This window comes from Aedes albopictus, chromosome 2, assembly GCF_035046485.1.
Source record: "Aedes albopictus strain Foshan chromosome 2, AalbF5, whole genome shotgun sequence".
In the NCBI taxonomy this organism is placed as follows: domain Eukaryota; kingdom Metazoa; phylum Arthropoda; class Insecta; order Diptera; family Culicidae; genus Aedes; species Aedes albopictus.
In genome coordinates, this window is record NC_085137.1 from 38963113 (window position 1) to 38986138 (window position 23026).

At 39.3% G+C, this 23026-nt stretch overlaps 2 protein-coding genes across 2 annotated transcripts in view; one reads left to right on the plus strand and one right to left on the minus strand.

Moving 5' to 3' along the window:
* Window positions 1-23026, plus strand: part of LOC109421171 (angiotensin-converting enzyme) — a 484598-nt gene that overhangs the window by 50669 nt on the left and 410903 nt on the right. The window lies entirely within an intron of this gene.
* Window positions 1495-10391, minus strand: LOC109410811 (skin secretory protein xP2). Its single transcript, XM_062849488.1, has 2 exons — window positions 10247-10391; window positions 1495-3648 (listed from the first exon to the last, which is right to left on the minus strand). The coding sequence occupies exons 1-2, from the start codon at window positions 10256-10258 to the stop codon at window positions 2590-2592; spliced, it is 1071 nt and encodes a 356-aa protein (XP_062705472.1). The 5' UTR covers window positions 10259-10391; the 3' UTR covers window positions 1495-2589.

Consider the following 23026-nt stretch of genomic DNA (forward strand, 5'->3'; position numbering starts at 1 on the left):
TTTTGAGCAGATATTTGGCAACTTTTTGAATATCTCATCAATATCATGTCAAGATATGACATCAAAATTTGATCGTTTTAAGATGTGAATATCAACGTCTTCCCGGGATAGGCCAACTGGAGACTGGAGTTGCAAGCTCTTTATTTTTAAAATAATTGCGCGTTGCTTACAATCAAAAGTGTTTTGTCTTTTTGTCTGTGATACGCTGCTGTGAAAAGCAGCCGCAATCAAATAATCACAAGGCTTCAAGTCCCAATGAAGTGGAGTTGCACCACTCACTAAAACGGTTGAAGTGATTGTCCAAATATTTGCCATGTTGTTCGTTGCTGTTTCAAAACAGTCATAATTTCATCAGGTATGGCTAATCTACCGCTACTTCAATCAACAGATCGACCGCACCAAAGAGTGCAGAGGATCTGTTGCTTATTGTTAGTAAAGATCCTTCACAGCTTGAAGTACGAACTGATACATGGCATGTACTTGTGTGGTCCCTCGCTTAATCAATGCATTCACCCATGATTCACTCGATTAGCACAGCTAGATGGGTGAGCGGGTCACTGCTGAGGACCCTAAAGCGATGCTGAGTGGAGTGGACTGTGAAAAAATAAGCAATCCACCCCAATCACTTCGGGGACTAAGTCTTGTTGTGTTGTAGCTTGAGGCGACCAACCATCGAGTACCAGTAGTCGTCCTCTTAGTAGCTGTAATAATATATTGCACACTCATTCATCGAAAGTGTTGCGGCAATCATCGAACAAGCTTGGACCACGCGCGCGCGTGTGTTGCACGTTGTAGATCATCGCATCGGCCGGCGGCGGTCGGTCAGACAAGAGAAATAATATTTTAACGGTGCACTAAGTGTGTCCGTCCAACATAACGACTTCGCGCGGGCGCGTTGGTAATTACCCGGTATGGCTGAATTGTGACACCACAATCGACCGTTAAGTCAACCATCGTTGAAGTTTCCCGAAACTTCGGAGAGCGTTGTTGATTTTCGCGACGCAGTCGTCCGTCGTAATAAATTAAAAAGTGAACAAGGAAGCACCTCGTTGAGATTAGCCCAGATTCGAAAACTGTGGCAGCAGCGTTGTCGATGCAGGTTGATCTCGTTGCGTTGGTTTCAAATTGGTTCCAGCCTGATTGAGAAGGTGTCGTTCATTGCTCGATACGGCGGAGACTTGGTGGCACCGGCGCGACGGATGGCGCTTACGAAAGGCGTGTGTTCAACGGAGAGGTCGTTGTTGCGCCATGTGATTGTGAACGCGCGTGTGGTTACGATGTTGCCATTTTCTTCTAATGGTGGCGCCGCGCCGCAGCATTGTGGATGGGATGACGTTTGGGGGTTTTCAGCGCAGTGTTTGCGCAACTTTCACCCGATTCAGTACCGAATCGATGAAATTATGCAATTTTCACTTTTACTTCTCAGTGGTTTTCTTCGGTTGGAGACGCGGACGCAATTAGTAGTCAATGGATAATGAAAACACATCTTTAGAGTAGGTTTGTTTTTTTTGTATCACAATTTTTTATTTCAATTTTTTTTTGGTTCTTTTTTGAATATCTCACTTGTTTTTTTTTGTGTAAAAAATATAAACAGAACAATTCTCGCAAAAAATAGTACAAAACACTTAGGATTTCAGTGATTTGAGGCGCTAACAGCAAATTAATTTTTGGGCAACATTCCTCGCTAGTACAATTTTTCTCGGGAAAACACAAAAACAAAATCCTTTTTTAGGCAACAGTAAAATAGGTTGGTAGCTCTTTTTCCTCTTTGCGCGCGGCGGTGTCTTCTGCTTTGATTATAATATTTACAAACAACAATCAATGTAACAGTTATGTCTTAATTTCTTGTCTCTCTCGCTTTTTTTTTCTATGTTTTGCTCATTTTTGCTTGGCTTGTTTCACTCTTATTAAAAATCTATACAACAACAAATTAAATTGGGCTTTTTGGACTTTGACTGAGCATTTCATCGTCTAGTTTCTACGCTCGTAGTTAGGATGGTGGTGACTAACGCCTGGCTGTGTTCGGAGTTTTCTTGTTTTTAAGAGTACGCGATGCTCTCGGAAAGTTTCTTCTACGAACCGAGTCGGGATGGAACGAACGATACACAACAGATGGAAAGTGAGGAAAGTCGGGACTCGGTTCGAAAAACTAAAGCTTCTGGCCTTTCGCGTATCGGGTAGTACGATCCGCGCATGGATGATCCCCTAGGAGGCGCCACTTGCTTACAGGAAGGTGGACCTACTTGAAGGATGATGGGCTAGGTTCCCCAATCGCTGTGGCGAGTAACAGTTCGTAAGCTGCTGGAAGTCCTACCGGGGTGGTAGGTCCTCGCTTCTGCTGTCATTCGCTGGTGGTGCGCTTCGATCGTTGCGAGTGAAGGGGATCGACAAGTCGCGGATCGTACGATGCTCAAAGTTTGATCAGTTTTCTTCTTAGAATCTCAGGCTTCGTTTGATGTCTAGTTGGTAGGTAGGTGATGATGTGGTTTCTCCTTGTTTGGTTAGTAGTTTAAGGTGTTAGTGTCGTTTAGAAACTAAGATCACAAGTTTTGCGATATAAATAATGAAATGATGGGGGCTCTTCTTGACTTAGTGATGCTCATGGAATTCGTGATGACCGTCGGACGAACCGAAGCTGTGTTCCTCGTGGTGGTGTTCCTCATGGTGGACTGGAACATGGACTGGGACCTTGACTGGGTATGGGACTGGCTTCTCAACGGTCACTGGGACGTGCTTCTCGATCTCGACTGGGACTGGGCGCTCGACTGGGACCTTGACTGGGTATGGGACGTGCTTCTCTACCGGGTATGGGATGTGCTTCTCAACTGGGTAGGGCTGTGGGACTGGGACCTTGACTGGGACTGGCACTGGCTTTTCAACGTGCACGGGGACTGGACGGTCGACTGGGACATGGACTGGGTAAGGAACCTTCTTGATCACGGTGTATGGGACAGGCTTCTCAACTGGGACTGGCACTGGCTTTTCAACATGGACAGGGACTGGGCGGTCGACTGGGACATGGACTGGGTAGTGCACAATCTTCTCAACTGGGTATGGCTTGTCAACATGGACTGGGACCTTGACCGGCACCAAGACCTTCTTCTCAACTGGGTAAGGGGCTGGGACTGGGACCTTAACTGGGACAGGGACCTTCTTTTCTACTGGGTAAGGAGCTGGCACGTACACCTTGACTGGGACTGGGTTATCGACTGGGACATGGACTGGGTATGGGACCTTCTTCTCAACGGGGTAAGGAGCTGGCACGTGGTATGGGACCTTGACGATCTCCTTGACCGGGTAGTGGACAGTCTTGTACACGGGGTAGGGTTTGGGCACTCCAACCTTGACGGGCACTGGCACATGCTTCTCAACAGCCACTGGGATGTGCTTCTCCACTGGGTATGGAACTGGAACCTTCTTCACCACAGTCAAGGTCTTCTCCTCGTGAGTCTCGAAGTGGGGCACGTCATGTTTTTCCTCGAAGCCACCGAAGCCGGTCCAGCCGTGCAGGCCGCGTTTGTCCTGCTTTTTGTCCTCGAGGTTTGCGCTTTCGGCGGCGCCGGTGTCATCTACCTTAGCTTCAGCCACTGGTTTCTTTTCATCTTCGGCGGATGCAAGAAGCACCAAGGCAAAAAGACAGACAACTCCCTGCGGTTGGAAAGGAAGAGAAGAACCGGAAGACTGTAGTTAGTTCTTTGGGGTTTTATGCTGTTGAATGTGGTGGTTTGATTTAGTGGGCAGTTTGATCAATGTTGACGATTTTATTTTATTGGGGTTTTTAACTAATTCCCGTCTATCTAAGCACCGACCAATAATGATCGAATTGACTGTTGTACCTCGCCTAACGCTTAATGACCAATTTGGTATACTAATTTGTAACATGTGAAAAGAATATTGGAAAAGAACTAAAATTTACTTCAAATAATAAGATTGATTAATTATTCCTCGCATTCTATTTTCGTCTAGTCCACGTCTATTGTGGGCATAACCTAATTCAATTCCCGGCACATCTTCTACGTGACACTATGATACATAGGATGGATAGGATTTGACCGCAGGTATTTCACGCACACATTTGCTTGTTGCCTCGTCTAGACGAAGGCAACTGTAAACAAACAAGCATTTTACAAACGAGAAAAAACGATTGATTTGATCATTGAACAGCTTTTGCTCCATTCTGCAGTAGTGAAATCCAATTTTAGAAGTGCCACAGAGGTTTTGTGGGGTGTGAATTAAAGGTTGCTGGTTCAACAAGTGAACCTGGCGAAGCGCTAAATTGAACGATTATGAAGAACAATTCGGCTACCTGCTGCTTTGGAGCGATTGCCTTCGTCGTACACAAAACGAGAAAAATTGTCAACTCGTAAGTGGAGTGAAATTGAAACGTGAAATTTAATGTAATTATTCGATTACCAGTGCACGAGGGGCTTTTCCGTCTGATGTGATGACGAAATAGTTTTATTCCTTCTTGATTAATTGGAAAGATTTTATCATAATGATCTTGAGAAGTTTGTCTGAAGATTACCTGCACATTGGAGTAAAGATGGACAACATTTCATATTACTTCCAGCAAAAGAGGAAGAAAGGGAGAGCGAGAGTTTACGTTCAGAGAGAATGTCTGTGCTGACCAGCTACACGCTCTCGGTATTATTGGTGCATCCAACAGAATGGACAGCATCGACAAGTGAGAGCAAATGTTGCGCTCATCTGTTCTGTTTACTGCTTCTCAGTGTTGCTCATAATGGAAAGAGAAACACATATAAAGCAAATGAAGGGGAATCACAAAGAGCATGACAATATTCCTTCACATCTAATCGAGCTCAAGCTGAAGTAATTTCGATGGAACGGTTTGGTTTTACTCTTTACATTGTCTATAGTTTTTAGTTGCGCCTCTCTTTGTGAAGTTTTGGCCAAATTTCTTACAGATTTTGATAGATTTTAATACCAAAAATATACATGAATTTCGAAGAGGTGTTTCGATTACAGCTTTTGATGGCTGCCCAACTGCTGGACTGCTCCGCTCAGAGCATAATCAGTTGAGAGGTGAATCAACAAATTGCTCCAATACAAATCATTAAGTGCTTTTTAAATAACTTCTTGAGCATGGAAAGTTATGAAAACTAATAGGTTTCTGTTAAGTACAGGATGAGTGCGACTGGCAATCCGTTGATGCCGGAAAACTGGCTTTCTCAGTCTTGAAAAAGGGCCTTATTAAAGAGCCAAAACGTCGGAAAAAGCAAAACACATCGTTTTGAATATTTAACCCAGGATTGAGAAAGTCATTTTTTTTAAAACAATATGTTTAGTTTGACATGCAGATGCAGTTGTTTTGATACTGCTGGAGATTCGAATTGTTGAGCGCCGAAACAGACTTAGCGAGAAGGAAAGAGATTTGGGAATAGAATTAACCTGTTACGGCGGATGGTCAGATGAACGATTAAATCCGATCTAATCCGAATCGAATTAGACTACATTCTGCATTATTGAAGCAGCAATTCACATCAGAGAACTTGACGAAGAAGCGAAACGAACATGTGAAGTGGAAGTGGATACGAATGGTTTGCCGGGGTAAAAGTGAACTCGTTTTCGATTGTGTGTGGGTATGAGTAGAAGAGAAACACAATAATTGAGTGAGTGTTTCCCATGCTTGGTGCCATTTGGGTTTATAAATAAATGAAAACAGTGTTTGTCTCACAACTTAAAAAACCTTTTTAAACTGATGGCTAAAGACGCACATAGAAAGCAATCTTTTAAACTTAGAGGATTAACTAGATTGACGAATATTTCTTTGGATAGATCTTGAAGTTATATGCGTTCCAAAATCTTGAAAGTTATATGTAGTAGTTAGTTTTTCGACAGTATCGGAAGAAACCATCAAGGACTGATAAATTTGAAAATGATTGTCTGGAAGAATCAGAAACAATTTTTGTAATTAGATGCAGACAAAATGAATAGGAGCACATCTAGAAAACAAAATTTTCTAAAACACTGTAACTGACACAGTTGCACATATCTTTTGACATGCTTTTTAAATACAAAAAACATGCCGTTACAAATAGTATTGCTGAAAAGTTATTCTGTGGCTAAGATATGCAAAAATTCTTCCCAAACTCTTTGAAAAACGAAGAATTCTTTGCTGGTTACAGAGTATGCACTTGCACTTGTCCTTGAAGAATAATCCTAGACCAGTGTTTCTCAAACTATAGATCATCCCAGCTAACACAAAGTCTTATATGATGTTGAATAGGATGCTAAAGTGGAGGCCATATGCGTACATGCCTCTATTTAACCACGTGTAAAGTGTACGTATATCGCCTCCATTTTTGCATCCTATTCAACATTATATGCGATCATGTGTTGACTGGGATGATTCATAGCCGGCTGACTAATAGTGAGTCGTGGTAAATGTTTGGCTTGCATATTTGAAATTTGATAGCTTTCATTATATATTTTAATTGCGGTGGTATGTAATTGAAATTTAAACCACATTGGACAATCTCAAAATTTAGTATTGTTGTATAGAATCGAAATGTCACATGGAACATTCTGAACAAATTCGCTTTTGATACTAAATAAGCCTGTTTTGCATTTTATTTACAAAAAAAATCTGAAATTTTTTTAAATTTTCTGGACATTTCTGGAGTTTTCTGAAAGTTTCGGCAATTTCCCAACATTTTCTTAAATTTTTTGACATTTTTTTAAATTGCCTGAAATTTTCTTAAACTTTCTGCGTTTTTCTGAACTTGTCTGAAGTTTTCGGAAGCTTTCTGAATGTTTCGGCAATTTCTGATAATTTTTGAAACTTTCAGAATTTTTTTGAAATTTTCTGAAATTTTCTGAAATTTTCTGAAATTTTCTGAAATTTTCTGAAATTTTCTGAAATTTTCTGAAATTTTCTGAAATTTTCTACAATTTCCTAAACTTGCAAATGAAACAAACTAAACTTCAGAAATTTTCTGAAACTTTCTGAAATTTTCTGAAATTTTCTGAAAATTTCTGAAGTTTTCTGAAATTTTCTGAAAATTTCTGAAAATTTCTGAAATTTTCTGAAAATTTCTGAAATTTTCTGAAATTTTCTGAAATTTTCTGAAATTTTCTGAAATTTTCTGAAATTTTCTGAAATTTTCTGAAATTTTCTGAAATTTTCTGAAATTTTCTGAAATTTTCTGAAATTTTCTGAAATTTTCTGAAATTTTCTGAAATTTTCTGAAATTTTTTGAAATTTTCTGAAATTTTCTGAAATTTTCTGAAATTTTCTGAAATTTTCTGAAATTTTCTAAAATTTTCTGAAGTTTTCTGAAATTTTCTGAAATTTTCTGAAATTTTCTGAAATTTTCTGAAATTTTCTGAAATTTTCTGAAATTTTCTGAAATTTTCTGAAATTTTCTGAAATTTTCTGAAATTTTCTGAAATTTTCTGAAATTTTCTGAAATTTTCTGAAATTTTCTGAAATTCTCTGAAATTTTCTGAAAATTTCTGAAAATGAAACTGAATAGATAGAACTGCTCTTAGGGTCGTGAAGAGCTCCGAATATTATCGGTTCAGTTGGATATTATGCAATTTTGAATAGTATGGGGGTAAAATGTAAGCAGATCAGTAAAGTAGACGAAATCTTCCCATTGTTGAGAACGACCAAATTCTAGTGGGAAAAGCTTGCATAAAATAGAACAAGTGGTAGGTAGGTGGCTCGAATCAGTACGACAAAGTTATGACCACCGAGCAAGAGTTTTTAATAACTCAAAACAATTCAGACGCTCATCAATTAACTATGAAGCTCGGCCCAAAAAGTATCTTATCAGTATCAAAATGATTCTAATCTAATTTTTTTTAAATTTTTCTGAAATTTAATGAAATATTCTGAAAATTTCTGAAATTTTATAAATATTTATAAAATTTTATAGATATTTCTGAAATTTTGAGAAATTTTATCAAATTTTATCAAATTTTACCAAATTTTATGAAATATAATGAAATTTTATGAAATTAGATTAGAATTGTTCCTAGAATTATGAAAATCCACGAATATCATCGGTTCGGTTAGATTTCATATAGTTCTGAACAGTACCGGGGTAAGGTAGCTAGACAAACCAGATCCCAATTATCAAAAAAAAAAGGAAAAAATGCGTAGAAAGACAGACTAGTAAAGAAGACAAAATCTCCCCAGTGTTGGGAACGACCAAGTACTAGTGGGGAAAACTTGCATTCAAAAAGGACAGATTTACAAAAGTCTATCTACAAACACTGAAGTTGTAAAAACTTTATAATTTAAACAAATTGAGCATATTTTTTTTTATTTCTCATGGAAAGCATGAAGGGAAATATTGAGAAACTGTGGTGTTTATTGCAAAAAAATAAACACGGTAAAAATTGGAATGTCGAGTAAGCCGTAACTAGTGACCAACGGCACTTATCGAATACAACACAAATTTCTATTGGATGGCATGGAGCTTTCTAACAATGTTGCATTCAAGAAATTCTTTCTTCTTAAGTTTGATCTCCCAAAATTGTTTTAATAATTTCACAAAACAAGATGCTTAAGTCTTGACTGTAAAAGATCGTAAATAATTATAATCGCTTTTTAAATGCTTCAGGCCATTGCGATGGCATTGAAGGATCCTGTGAATGTTTCTATGTAAATGTTATACATGTTTTTATGTAAATTGTATTATACATAAATGCATGGCAGATCGTTGGTTTTTTGTTTGCAAACCTATGTTATTAGGGTTTGTACAGCTTCTAGGAACGACAGATCGTCTGCTCTTACTCAGAGAGTAATCTGACATCTGACTGAGATCGACATCATTTACATGCTGGTGAATTTAAAATTTTAAGCAGCATTGACGCTTGCTACGTCAGAATGTCGCTATACGAGTGTAAAAGCTGATGGTACATTCGCTCGTCCACTATACAATGCATCAGCGAATGTAGGTTGTAGGAGCAAGTAAGACGATGGTACAGGTTCATTCTGATTGGCGGATTGCCGAGCTTTAGATGTGATGAAGTGATAGATTGTTCAGATTGATTGAGGACCTTGTGAAGGAAACTTTTTGATCAACCGAGAGAGAAAAGAAAAAATGTAGAAAAACTCAGAGCAAATGAAAGAAGATGGATCAAGGAATGGGGCATACAGTTGACGAAATAGCTATTACATCACCAAAGTCTAAAAATCGTCATAATGAAATTGTTTTTCGGAGTTTTTTTAATTGTAACCGAATATTAATTTGAATATATTTTATCCAAGAAAGATTTCAGTCTCAACTGTGAGATTTCAGGGACTGCCGATTGATTAAAGTACCGTCCTGCAAAGAAAGTAGGAGTAAGTTTAGAAAAAATGAAGGATCACATCATTTGTTACATAACTGTGTAGTTATAACACTTTTTAAAGGTATAGATGCAATTCCAAAAACAACTGCAGAAGTTGACACAAGTGAAAACGATGGAGGTTGAGATTTTGCAGATGATGTGATCTGATCCATCTCTCAGGTTCACCGACTGACGAACTTCATTTAGATCAATGCTCAACTTGTTAATCACTGAAACTCAAACGTAGTTCATTGTACTTTTTCACTTCTGTACCATCGATGATCACCATCAAATTTTCCTTCTATCAGCTTTTCGATCCACCTCGATCACTAAGCCACTGCCAATCCATTCCACTGTTTTCCCAACAAATTGCCAACTGGTTTCCAAACGGCTGGTCCAACAATTCATTCATGAAATCCAATCCACTTCGCTTCGCTGCACCACGTTGATCGTTCCGAAAAACCTCATCCGGAAAATCCGAAAAAAGTAGAAATCTCATCGTGTGCTCTTTCCGTCTTTCCCTTTTGCTGTGCGGCTTCCCAGTGCATTGTCTTATGCGCATTCACTTTTCCCCACGGGGCGTTGATTGATGCGTTTGGATTTTAAATACTTTTTATCTTCACCACACACGGTCAACGACCACGAAATTTCCCATTCAGCTCCAGGCATGGAAACTTTCCCACATCGAAGGGTGAATCATCTCTAGAATCACACATTGTTCGTGTCTTTTGCACTGTCTTGAAGTATTCACATTTAGAATTTATCTTCACTGTGCACTGTCCATTTGTGTTCCAATTCACTTTCCGTTCTAGTCGAACATTAGCACATCTTCACTGTTCCAAAGTCCTTTTTCAACACCGCCAGAACTGCTCCCGTTTTAGAATCTGCTCCACTAATCACTAGCACACATTTCCCCGAAAAACAACACCCCATCGATGCTTACCAACAATTTCATATTTAATCCGAGTGAAATGAAACTGTGAAACAAGCAAGTGGGTAACTGATGGTGAGTCCATCGATGGCTGCAGCTTTTATACCGAGAGCGCTTTTCTTGGCCCCCTTCGCGGACGAGCCTCGGCGCTGGCGCTGGCGCAGGCCCCTTACCGGGCGACGACGCGCGGTTTCGTTCGGCTTTGCCTTCTTTCGCCACCTTGCCAGTTTTCCGCGCCCCTCCGGAGCACGCCAGTCCCCTCACTGGCTGGTTGGGGGCTCGATCGCGAAATCACCGTCTTCTTCAGTTCTTCAGTTTTGGGCTCGAAAAAGTGTCTCGCGAAGACACCATGCATGGCGCGGGTGTGGGCACGCTTTTCTTCTGGGCACAGATGCACTGTGAGGGATTTTACATGCGGGAGGACAAAATAAAAAGGGTTTTTCGTTCTTCATTAAATTTTGTAGCTTTTAATGCCAAAAAGAGTCTGGCTGGAAACAAAAAAAAATGTATAGGGGTATTAGGGGCATAATGGACACTCTAAGCAAATGAGTGCGTTAGGCCTGTATAACAGAGTAAAACTTAACATATTATCAGTTAACTTACAACTCTAACTTGTTTCCTACGTCTTTCAATCATTTACAGCAGGTAGAATGTCTTTATTGTGAAGAAATAACGGATTGTAAACCGTGTGTTTTTCAGGGCTGGCAGGGAAGGTACGGGGCGAAATGAACACCCATCGGGGCATAATGGACACCCCTGCACATTTTATGCTAATTCTTTGGTTACATTAGTTAAGTAATTTGCCTACGGAGACCAATACCACAGATATTATATCATATAATACTCCATCTTAGACGAGTTTACATAACATCTTAGTTAATTAAATAAACTTTAGGCTCAAATAATCGGATTGATTATTTTCAAACGATCTAAAACGCCTAACAGTATGCAATGCGCGTACATCCATTCGTAATTGCCAGTGTTCATTTCGCCCCGAATCAAGTAAAACATTTAAATGGCTATTTTATGTGAATTCTGATAAAAAATAAAATACTTTATCCATTGCTAAATCTTCGTATACATGTAGATAAGGTAACAATTCACTTGTTTTTATGGTAAACACACTTGAACACTCGTAATACCTTATTTGATGCTGCTTCGAAATTATAAGAATTTCACCATATGCAAAACATATTTCAATTTCAATGATATTTTGGTTATTTTGGAGCAATAAATGGTACTTTTGAAAAACAGAATCATGACTTGTTCCTTTAGGGGAGACTGGGGAGACTTGATCCCTTTTTCTTGATTTGCCTGTAACTTCAAGAAAAACACAAAACTTGATCCGTTTTTCATACAGAATGGACGGTAAACATCTCTTGCAAGTTTATACACAACAGAAAGACTTTAAGTTATTGTTAAAGTTTTCAAAACTGTGTTTTTATGGAGGCATGTCTTATGATGTATTTTTCAAAAATGGGCCACAATTGATCCCCTTTTGAGCACATGTTTAATTTAAAGGGAAAATAACTCCAGAAGCTTCCTTTTCATTTTCATTTCAAGTTTTCTTGTATTTTTGATGAATATGGTGAATTTGAAATTATAAGATTTCCTTAAATTGTTAAGGTTATGCAGTATTTTGAAAATGGGGAGACTTGATCCCTCTTTTTATGTTGTGTAATAAAATAATAATTATCTAACAAGTTTTATCTTTGAATAGACTAGAATTCCGAGTAAATAGAGGCTTACGAATAGAATTTTATTTTTCACATGTATAATGTGTGTGTAATCCTCGAGGGATCAAGTCTCCCCATGCCACTGTTGTATACACCAAGCTGCATTAATTAAAATATTTATAAAACAGCCTTATTTGAATAAATACGTTTGATAGTGTTTTATTTACACTATGTGCTGTTAAATTTTGACACGATTTGGTTCAATTTTTACAAAGTTCTTGAGATTTTTCGGAATCGCCTAAAAGATTTCTGAAGGACTGAAAACAAACCATCAGCCATTGAAAAATAATGCAATGTACAATCAAAATCAATTGTAACCAAAACATTGTCGTCTGTCAAGATGTAGTTTTGGAAAAAATATGCTAGAAGAAAACTGTTTTTGATTCCGAGAAAATATGGGGGGAACAAGTCTCCCCAGGGATCAAGTCTCCTCAGTCTCCCCTACACTTATACATTAAAAGTTTTACATAAAAGTCAACGGTTTCGGCAAAAACAGGGGTGTCCATTATGCCCCTAATCCCCCTATACTAGCCAAAATAGTATTTCTACGATAGTGAGATTAAAGGGAAGTTACAACTTATTATAAATATTGTTTCAAGTTTTTGGAGTTTTGGAACATTTGAAGTTTTAAGTGATTAAGATAGGCTCACTCCAGATAGAAGCTCTAAAACAAGATTGGGGATGCAAATGGCCATTATAGTGCTATGCATCATAAATAAATCAATAAATTAAAACAAGATTGGATCTAGACTCATAACAGCACCCAATTTTTTTTAACAAACTAAGACCTCAAAATGTCCAAAATTTTTTGGGTCGTCTTCAATGTCTCAAACGTGTTTGACAAAGGAACAGTATTTAACCCGATTTTCTTTTACTTACCATTTCATATCTTTCTTGAGGAATCTCTTAAGATTAATGCAATGATACTTCTATGATGTGAGCAATTACTTGATACCCCAGTTAACACATGGTCACATATGATGTTGAATAGGATGCAAAAGTGGAGGCGATGTACGCACACTTTACGCGTGGTTAAATGGAAGCATGTACGCATATGGCCTCCATTTTAGCATTCTATTCAACATCATATAAGACTGTGTGTGCTGGGACATTTCCAACAGTTTTATGGTGGGGAGTCGCTCACACACATCTAAATGGAAGCCCAAGGAACAATCACTCATTTAACCAACATTGCAATGACATTTTTATTCCACATTTAATTGAATTACAGTTTAACATTATTTCACCACAGCTTGTAATCAGGCGTTGTTTAAACAAAAGTGGAGAAGTTATTCAGCATTTTTTTTCTGCAAGCGCGATACAGACTTCACAGTAGGAAATAATCTGTGTTATATCAGTCTCATATTAAACTTGTATTCAGCTTTAATAACCTGCTGCGAATACAAAAACAAATTGTAGGGCGATGTGCAATTATAGTCCATTCAAGCTTATTTGTCGCATCTAAACGCATTTATAACACACAAGCTCTACTAAAAAAAATTTCAACTTGAGATTTGAACTCGTGATCTCCCAATTACCCGTCGCATGCCTTACCGACTACGCTATCCTGGAATTGGTAAGTTGCTCGCTGAGAGTGAAACATCTTCACAAAGCTGTGAAAGATCAATATTCAGATTTATGAAAGGTTGCAAATATTTATTAAAATGAAGTTGTGAATATGACTACAACTTTGAAATTGCTATGAAAATTAGCAAATGTTTCGAATATTTCGCATTGGTGTGAACAAACATCAATACATATATAATAATGAGGAACGTTCCAGTACTGCTCTATTATAATCACTTTGATCTGTTGTTCAATCGCAAAGTGATAATCGAACAAATAAATCATAAATCCGTTTAAACAGCTTACTGTTAAACCATTATTGAACGTTCCCACAATAGCTGAAATATTAAACATCAAATGCATTTGTTAAACTTATGTAGACCACAATAATCAGCTTTCGGAAACTGTGGAACATAAGCTTATTAACGCGTAGAAAAAAGTTCTTCAGCTTATTTTAAAGCTTGTAAAGGCAAATCAAACAAACAAAAAATTGCTGACGTTTGTTAAGCTCATAATTGAATTGCTGTTCACATACGTGCCAAATGTTGCATTTTGGTTTATTTACAATGTAAATAGTATCATTTCAGCTTATTATTCAGCATTTGGTTTTGTTCAGCTGCGAATATCATAAATCAACAATAGTTCGACATGCATGCTTATTTATTACTTTGAATAGTTCCTTGGGATCATTTTTACTTTTTTGAGATATTTTCATTCAAAATCGAAGCTTAATATCTTGCGGAACTCATGGACATATTGTGGGCAAGGATCATCGATGACGAAATTTCAAATGATATTTTGGATGATTCATTGGTTAAGAAAGTTTTCAGTTTATAACTGTAGAAGTGTTGATAAAAATGCTAAAATGCACAGTCTGTCCTGGTGGTAAATTTAAAAGCAAAGCAAAGATAACCGTACACATCGTAGTTGCTACTCCGTGATTGACCAGAACCATCGAAGTTGCACAGAGATCCAATGAATGGTGCAAGTCAATAACGGCGCCGGCCACGTCCTTACGGTCATCGGGAAAGGGGAAGGAATGTTAGTTCGACAACCGTTGTTACTAGAAACCGTGAAATCCACAGCATCCCCACAGTTGTCTCGGGAAGGAGTATTTGTTAATAGGGTATGGTAAGGTGTAGATCTTGGAGCCACCTTTGGTAGGTGATATGATCCACTAGTTATATGAAAATACACGCCGCTGTTTTCATCCCGATTATGATTTATTTGGTCGCGATAGTAAGGGTAATGCACATACGTCAACGATCGTTCTATATTGAACGCGTCACCGCATTGATCGTTTGCACCGCCGTGAAAACCAACTTTCCCACGAAAGTTATCGCACGGTTCTGATTTCGCATTCAATATTCGCGTCCCCATCTCCCTACCGAGAAAACCGATCGACTCACGGAAATAGTCGCGCGTTTCCCACAATATTCAGCTTAGAGTATACGGAGATTAAATCTTCAAGCTTAGATAGCTATTTTCGAATTATGCGCCATTTCTCAGAACCCATCCACGACCCAATTGCCGTTTCCGGCGGGTATTCGGTATGGATCCGCTATGATGGCGATATCCATCCTCCACTCAGAAACCGCCTGACAAAGCAGTTGCTGAGCCGCGTCACAGTAGTTCAGGTTCAGCTGCATTACCTGCACTGTGATTTGTTCACTATGGCTTTTTAATGGCCAGGCACCCTGGACCACCCATCGGATGTCTGTTGTTCACAGATTTCTCGGTACAGATCAGGATCAGATGGAAATAGCCGGCAAATTTACCTATTTCATTTTGAATGTGCAGTAAAGGAATCCATCAACATTTTTTTTTTTCATTATTTTTCGTATATTGTATGGAAAACTTTCCGTCAAATTGTTTGGGTTTTGAATAAACATAATGACAACACAAACCTTCTTTAATAAACTGCATCGTTGTATTGATTATAAATCAATTCTTTTCACTTTGTATGGTCAAAACTTGCAAGCACTGTGAGTGTATCATCGGAATATCAAAGATAACGGCTTAAACTCAGCTTCATTAAACCTCTTCTGATAGCATAAACAAAATATTTGGACACTGCTTAGCTGTACATGAAAACTACACCGGCCCAAAACACAACGGGAAACCCAATTGATTTATTTGAGTTTTTCCACTTATGATCAGGTTTCGATATGTGCGACCTTCGGGGTAAGTATTCGTCTGGCCTTGCAGCCACCGCCAGACAGCTCCTCATCTGACTGCTGCTTCACCCGCTTCTGCGAGTGCTTGTTACGAGCAGTCGTATCCACCACACCTTTTGGACTACCTGCGAATGCGAAGGTCTCCGTCTGGGTAGACATCGTATCCTTATCCTTCACAGGTACCGCCGCTGCTGCAGTCTTCACGAGTATCGCGTGTTCCTGCTTGGTATTGTCCATCGACTTCCGTAGTCGTAACAGGACCCTTTTTAGGTCCTAACTAATGATGAACTTCGTGGACGCAAAGTCGATGATTTTGCCAAGCTGCTGCTCGGTCACCTCGATTTCGGGCAGTCCTTCTCTGTTTTGGTTGACGGCCCTCAACAATCACGCGCCATCCAGTATCTCCCACTGCAGGCTAGTCGGGGGTGGATCGGAATTCCACACATTTTGATTTTTGTTCTTTGAATGTTACATGCTTAACCCCACGAGTAGCACGGGAAAAGAGGTCCACCACGCCAGAGCCCTGCATTAACGCGGCCAGGCACCCCAAGCGGCACTTAAGTCGATTAATAACTACACTCATAACAAGGCCTTGAGCCTTTTTGTGGGATCTCAGCTCTGTTAAAATGGAACTGAACAAACATATGGTCAGTCAAATCACATCAAAATGGCATCTACTTCCCCATACGTGCCAATCCAAAAGGCTCGTAGCGATAAACCCCAAGAAAACCCATCAACTATTAGGTTTCAACAAAAGGGATCTCAAGATCTACACCGGTCTAATAACGGGGCACTATCCTGGCACATATCATCTACAGAAGATCGGAGCAATCCAAAACTCAAACTGTCGCTTCTGTGACGATAAGAGAGAAACATCAGAACACATCCTCTGCTTTTGCAGTGCACTCATCCATCGTAGTTTCAAAATTCAAAGGGCTTGCTGACATATGGATCTTTTCCCTCAAGGAAGTGGTTGGCTTAATAAAGCTTAGTCTCGCCAAAATGGGAGTGTCACATACTGTAACTTGGGATCTCTATTCATCAATAATAGGTAGACTTGAGTTTAGTCGTTACCAGGGTATCTCAATGACATACATGTTATTGAGATAACTTGCGTACTGCACAACAAAAGGGTATATTTATCACAATAGTCCTAAATTCTGGACGTAGTGATCTTCACCCGACAAACGAGAGCGAACCTATCACAATTTGTTAATGTTTTGAGCAATTCTCAGGCCTCCAAAATAGTACAAAGTTTATGTCACAAATCTAGCATACTAAACCACACAAAGAATGGTCGCGGAACATAGCTCACGTCCACGACACTCTACGGTACATGAATTGGGTGATCTAGATGATTCAAACTACTCTGGAATCGACTCATTTAAGATCTACAGGATCTACCATCACTTTAATTAGAAACAATGTTATTGGAATGTACTCTTTAGGCGTTCTCTGGTATACGAATGATCTCCAATGTAGGTGTAAGTGTGGCATGCAATATCTGTATATCTAAGTGCTTTTCTATTGTAGCGAAAGCTGATGATATTTAGTGTTTCTTTATGGAGCCTTAATTCACTTTTTCTTCTTTTTGGCGTGACGTTATCAAGGAAATTTCCATTACAGAAAGTCTCTGTACCGACCAGGAATCGAACCCGTTTCCCCTTACCATGGTCATGCTGAATACCCACGCCTGTTCAGCCGTAGCTATATGCGCACATAAACAGCATGAATATCAATTTCAAATTTTCATCTGCTGTCTGCGATCAGGCTAAGGCCTGGGTGGCCTCTGCAGTACATACATAGTCTTCATTCCACTCGGTCCATGTCTGTTTGTCTCCAGCTCCGCACTCTGCGTAGGGTCCGTAGATCGTCGTCCACTTGGTCGACCCACCTAGCTCGCAGCGCACCACGTCTTCTTGTACCGGTCGGATGACTCTCGAGAACCATTTTAGTCGGGTTGCTATCCGACATCCTTATGACGGAACCCGTCCACCATAGCCTCCCAATTTTCGCGGTTGGTTCTCTCAGCAGTTCATTTGCCTTCTCCAAGTCCCATCTTCCATCTGCACTCCGCCGTAGATGGTACGCAACACCTTCCGTTCGAAAACTCTGCACGTAGGGTCCATGCTTCGTGCCCATAGAGGACTACCGGTCTGATCAGCGTTTTGCAGAGTAAACTTCGTATGACGGCGAACTTTGTTCGATCGTAGAGTTCTGCGGTGTCCAAAGTAAGTAATTTCCTGCCACAATGAGTCTCTGAATTTCTCTGTTGGCGTCGTTGTCGGCGGTCACCAGTGAGCCCAAGTACACGAATTCTTCAACTACCTCGATTTTATCACCATCGATACAAATTCGGGGTGGCGGGCGCGATGATTCATCCCTGGAGCCCTTTGCCATCATGTACTTTGTCTTCGACACATTAATGACTAATTTCCGCCATCGTCTCAAATTTACGAGCAATAATATCAATATCATCAGCGAAACCAAGCAGCTGAACGGACTTCGTGAAAATCGTACCACTCGTATTAATCCCTGCTCTCCTTATTACACCTTCTAACGCAATGTTGAACAGCAAGCACGAAAGACCATCACCTTGCCGTAACCCTCTGCGAGATTCGAAGGGACTCGAGAGTGTCCCTGATACTTGAACTACGCACATCACTCGATCCATCGTCGCCTTGATCAATCGTATCAGTTTATCCGGGAATCCGTATTCGTGCATAATCTGCCATAGCTGTTCTCGATCGATTTAAAATCGATGAACAAGTGATGTGTGGGCACGTTGTATTCGCGGCATTTCTGCAACGCCTGGTGGATGGCGAACATCTGGTCCATCGTAGCACGTCCAATCCAGCCTGACTTTCCCCACGAACTCTCATGCAATCGGTGATAGACGGCGGCATAAAAAATCGCCCTTTTCGTAGATGGGACACACGATACCTTCCATCCATTCCTCCGGTAATACTTCCTCCTCCCAAATCTTAGCAATGACCCAGTGTAGTGCTCTCACCAGTGCTTCTCTACCGTGTTTTAGTAACTCGCTTGGTGGTTGATCTGCTCCAGCGGCTTTGTTGTTTTTCAACCGGCTAGCCTTCTCTTCAATCTCTTGGAAATTAGGGGCTGGAAATCTTTCGACCTGCGCACGTACTTCTAGATCTGTTACCACGCCACCTTCGGTGCTTGCAACGTCGCCATTGAGGTGTTCATCATAATGCTGCCGCCACCTCTCGGCCACCTCACGGTCGCTCGTGAATATATTCCCTTGATTATCTCGGCACATGTTGGCTTGTGGCACAAAGCCTCTGAGCGAGCGGTTCAGCTTCTCGTAGAACTTTCATGTGTCCTTTGTGCGGTAGAGCTCTTCCATCGCTTCGCAAAAACGTCTAACCGGTCGGTATAACTTTATTCGTTGTGAGAAAATACATATTACATTTTAGAAGGTCGTAGCAAGTATCAAAATAAAATGCTCAAAATTTCATTGAATTCGATTCACTGGTTTCGGAGATATGACAGTTCAACAAATAGAGTTTTACGAGAACGGTTCTAGCTTCGTGAAAAATTACCGAGCACAAATTCGTTGCAGTGATGAGCATAACCTATTAAGAAACTGTCAAAATTTGAGAATTTTTGATGCACTCTCTGAAAATTTACAACTTGTTGAGTTTTTTGTAAGATATAAAAAAAAATGCTTATTCCAAACATTTTGGCCACCCCACTATGGGGCGGCTCCATACAAACAGGTGGCCAAAAATATGTTCGCGTCAATTTCATAATGTCTTGCTCCTATTCGCAGGGTTTATGCCTGAAAAATATGAAAAACATGTTGAACAGGTTGTTTTAACACGATAGTTTCAAACAGCATGAAATTAGAAATTTTTTTTTAAAGTTTTTATTAACGTGTATTTTAACTTAAATGCTAGTTCTACACTTAAAGAAGGGCAGAAGAAGGGCATTGTATACTTTTAGGCGTTTAAGGATTTCTGTTTCTATTTACAAAATGTATTCAATCCAATTCGTGAAAACACGCTTCGCTAAGAGATCCAAGACCAGATTTAGACTGCACTATGATTGATCTGCCGAGAAAAGCGGCCATGACGACCAAATGTTTCCTCAGCGGTATTTGATGGCCAATAGGGTGATTTTATACAGCAATATCTCAATCATCGCCGACAACTTGATTGGAATTGCAGAATAGCAGCTAGTAGCAGCCAAATTTGATTTCAATGTCTCCCAGGGATCCTAAACAAACATATAGAAGTAGTCCCGTGGTATCGTTTATTAGTTTTACAATCAACATTTCTGCGCCTGATACGTCATTCAAAAGCATTATAAGCTAGCTTTTAGAAACTACTGAACTCTTTATTCGTTTTACCAGAAATCGGCAATTGTCTCATTCTGCTGCCAATATCTCAATAAATATAGCGATTAGCAAACTAATATTCTAGGGTTTACTAGTCCAAGTGGTCTACTTTCAACTACCGAAGGTAAATCTCAAATTGAATAAAGTCAATTTTCGATTTTTGGCCACCTGAATCCCCTTGGAGCACTCCCTGTATCTCACTCCATAAAAAATTTAGGTACCGTCGTTGGGGGTGAGAATGGGTCAAAAAAGAATACTCAAAAATTGTTTGTTAAATAACAAATGCAATTGAAGTATAGGAATAACTTTTTATTTGGTATGTATGCTCTTCTATGTGGTAATGATAGTTTAGCGAAAAAGTATTACATTATATGAATTACTTACTAAACTACAAATGATTGAAAATTGACCCAATCTCACCCTTTAGAGGGGGTGAGAATGGGTCAAAGTATACGAAGTCGCCTATCTAAGAAAATAAGTTAATTTTATTGATCATATCTAGTAAATTTACTTAAAATACAATGTAACCATGACGAATAAAAACTTAGGTAATTTTAAAAGATGATTAATCCACCTAAAAGGGCTAATACAACCGAAAAAAATATTGAAATTTTATAAATTAACGTTTGTATATTGTATCACCATTTTTAGCCACCATAATCAACTTCATTTAAAGTTTCAACCAACATGAGAGGAGGGGGAAGATTACAACGAGGGAGGGTCGCACTGAAAGATTGATTGAAAAAAAAATGATATTTTTAGTATACTGCATAAGAAATGTTTAACCAAACCCTACTGTATAAACTCTTATGTACATGATCATTGGCCTCTCAAGATAGAGGGTCGTTCAAATATTATGTTACACAACATTTCACTTTATTAGACCCTCTTTCGCAATAACATTTAAATGGATTTGCAGTACACTAAATGTTAGATGATGATAAGAGGAGATGTCCAAATGCATGGGTTTATTGTTAAAAATGATTTTAGGCACTAAACGTATGAACACACTCGCTTGACACTTCTTCGACCTATTTTCAAAAAAATAGTGCTTTTATGAAGATACGGTAAACATGGCAACACTTTAAAGCCAAATGGGGACTGGATAACAAATTGAATTTTTAGTTAAGGTTATGTGCACTCAATAACTTGCTTGACCCAATCTCACCCCCATTTTTAATATTTAGACATAGGGTCGAAATTATTAAATTTTGAAATAAAAAGTGCATAGACAGCCCACTTTTTTCGTTGCATCAACCAGGTAATACCTACAGCTAACTACTTATAAGAAAATTTATGGTTAGGTGCTTGTGTGAAACATTGCGAAGGATAATTTTTTTCAGAGTGATTTACTAGTACTTTCATCATATAAATTTAGCCACAAATTTAACAAAAAACGATTATTGCTAAACATCTTATTCTGCATCATGACGTTTAAAAACATCTCCTCTTTCAAATAATATAAAGTTTTCAATATAAATTGGCGATAGTTTATGAGCTATTTCAAATTTTATGTTTCTCCGTTTTGACCCAATCTCACCCCCCAAACCCATTGTCACCCCCATCGACGGTATCCTTAGATGATTTACTAAAATATCTAAAAACCTTTTTTACGAAAATTTTGTCCATTCACTAGCCCATAGTGACACGTGGAGAAGCTGCAGCAGTGTCTGCGGGGGTGGCTGCTGCGTCGGCGGACGATTTTTCTTCGCGCAATGTGTGTAGGTAATCGGTGCAATGTGTAACGAAATATCTGGGTGCACCCTCAATTTCACCTTTGCACGGCGATTTTGTTTGTTTGCTTGAAGTTGAACTGGAGGTGGTGACGACGGGGCCAGCGATGTAGGTAGATGTGCTGGATTATCTCTCGTTGATCGCGTGCCGTCAAAAAAAGCAACCTGTCTCACTGCTGGCTGCTGGTGATATCATGGCCGGTGCATGCCGTCGCCGCCGCCGGTGGCCGGGATGCACCGTAGCATAACGTCGACCGAAGAAAGCCCACCACCCGGCTGGCTGGCTGGTTGGCTGGATGCAACCCGCCACGCCGCCTGTTTCATTAGGCTTTCGGCTGTTTGACGATTATTAATTCTATTGTTTTCATTAGTGCTGCTCCCGTGAATTTCTTCCGTTGGTTGGACGGGCGTAGCCGGTCCGGTATGCAGTCTTCTTTCTCTCCACACGCGAAAGTCAGCTGATTGCCGATCACGATGGGGGAAATCCAGTGATTTTGCAATCAATGTGGTGTTGCGGCGAAAAACTGATCAAGTTGAGACCCAGTTGGATGCATTGGATTTTGGAGGTTTTTTTTCTGAGCAATGTGCAACGAATCTTTATTCAATTTCTTGCGGATTTTGTTCGTTTTTGGAAGTTATTCGTCTTTGACGATAATTTATAAATCTCATTATTTTTTAGTAGTTTACTAACTGTTACCGGCAAACTTCATCTTGCCTTCTACGTTATCTTGATGTTCAAAGCCCAAGTCCTTGTTCGTAATATGGGAAAGGTTTTTAAAATAAAATCAGTTTTTCCAATTTTTTTGCCTTATTTACTTTTTTTTTAGGTGGAAACTTACAGAACAAAAAAGACGGCCCAAATTGCCAAGATCACAATATCAGAATAATGAATGCCATATGTTTTAAAGTATGAGAAAAAATTGAGTAATTCTTTGATAAACATTGAATTCTTCGTGAGTAAACCTACTAAATCTCCAACTATAATTTAGAACATTTCGAAAAAAAAAAAAATTAAAAGAATAACAAAATTCTTTTTATTTTCTAACAAAATTTGATGTATGAAAACCACGATAAGTTCCTAGAGAAGCTTTAAACAAATCTTCAGGACATAAAGTTAAGGAAAAATAAACACCAGACCGATTTCCGACAGAGACATAGATAAATATGTTGTTTAAGCCTGATATCATACAAATGTATAAAATATAAATCTTAATACT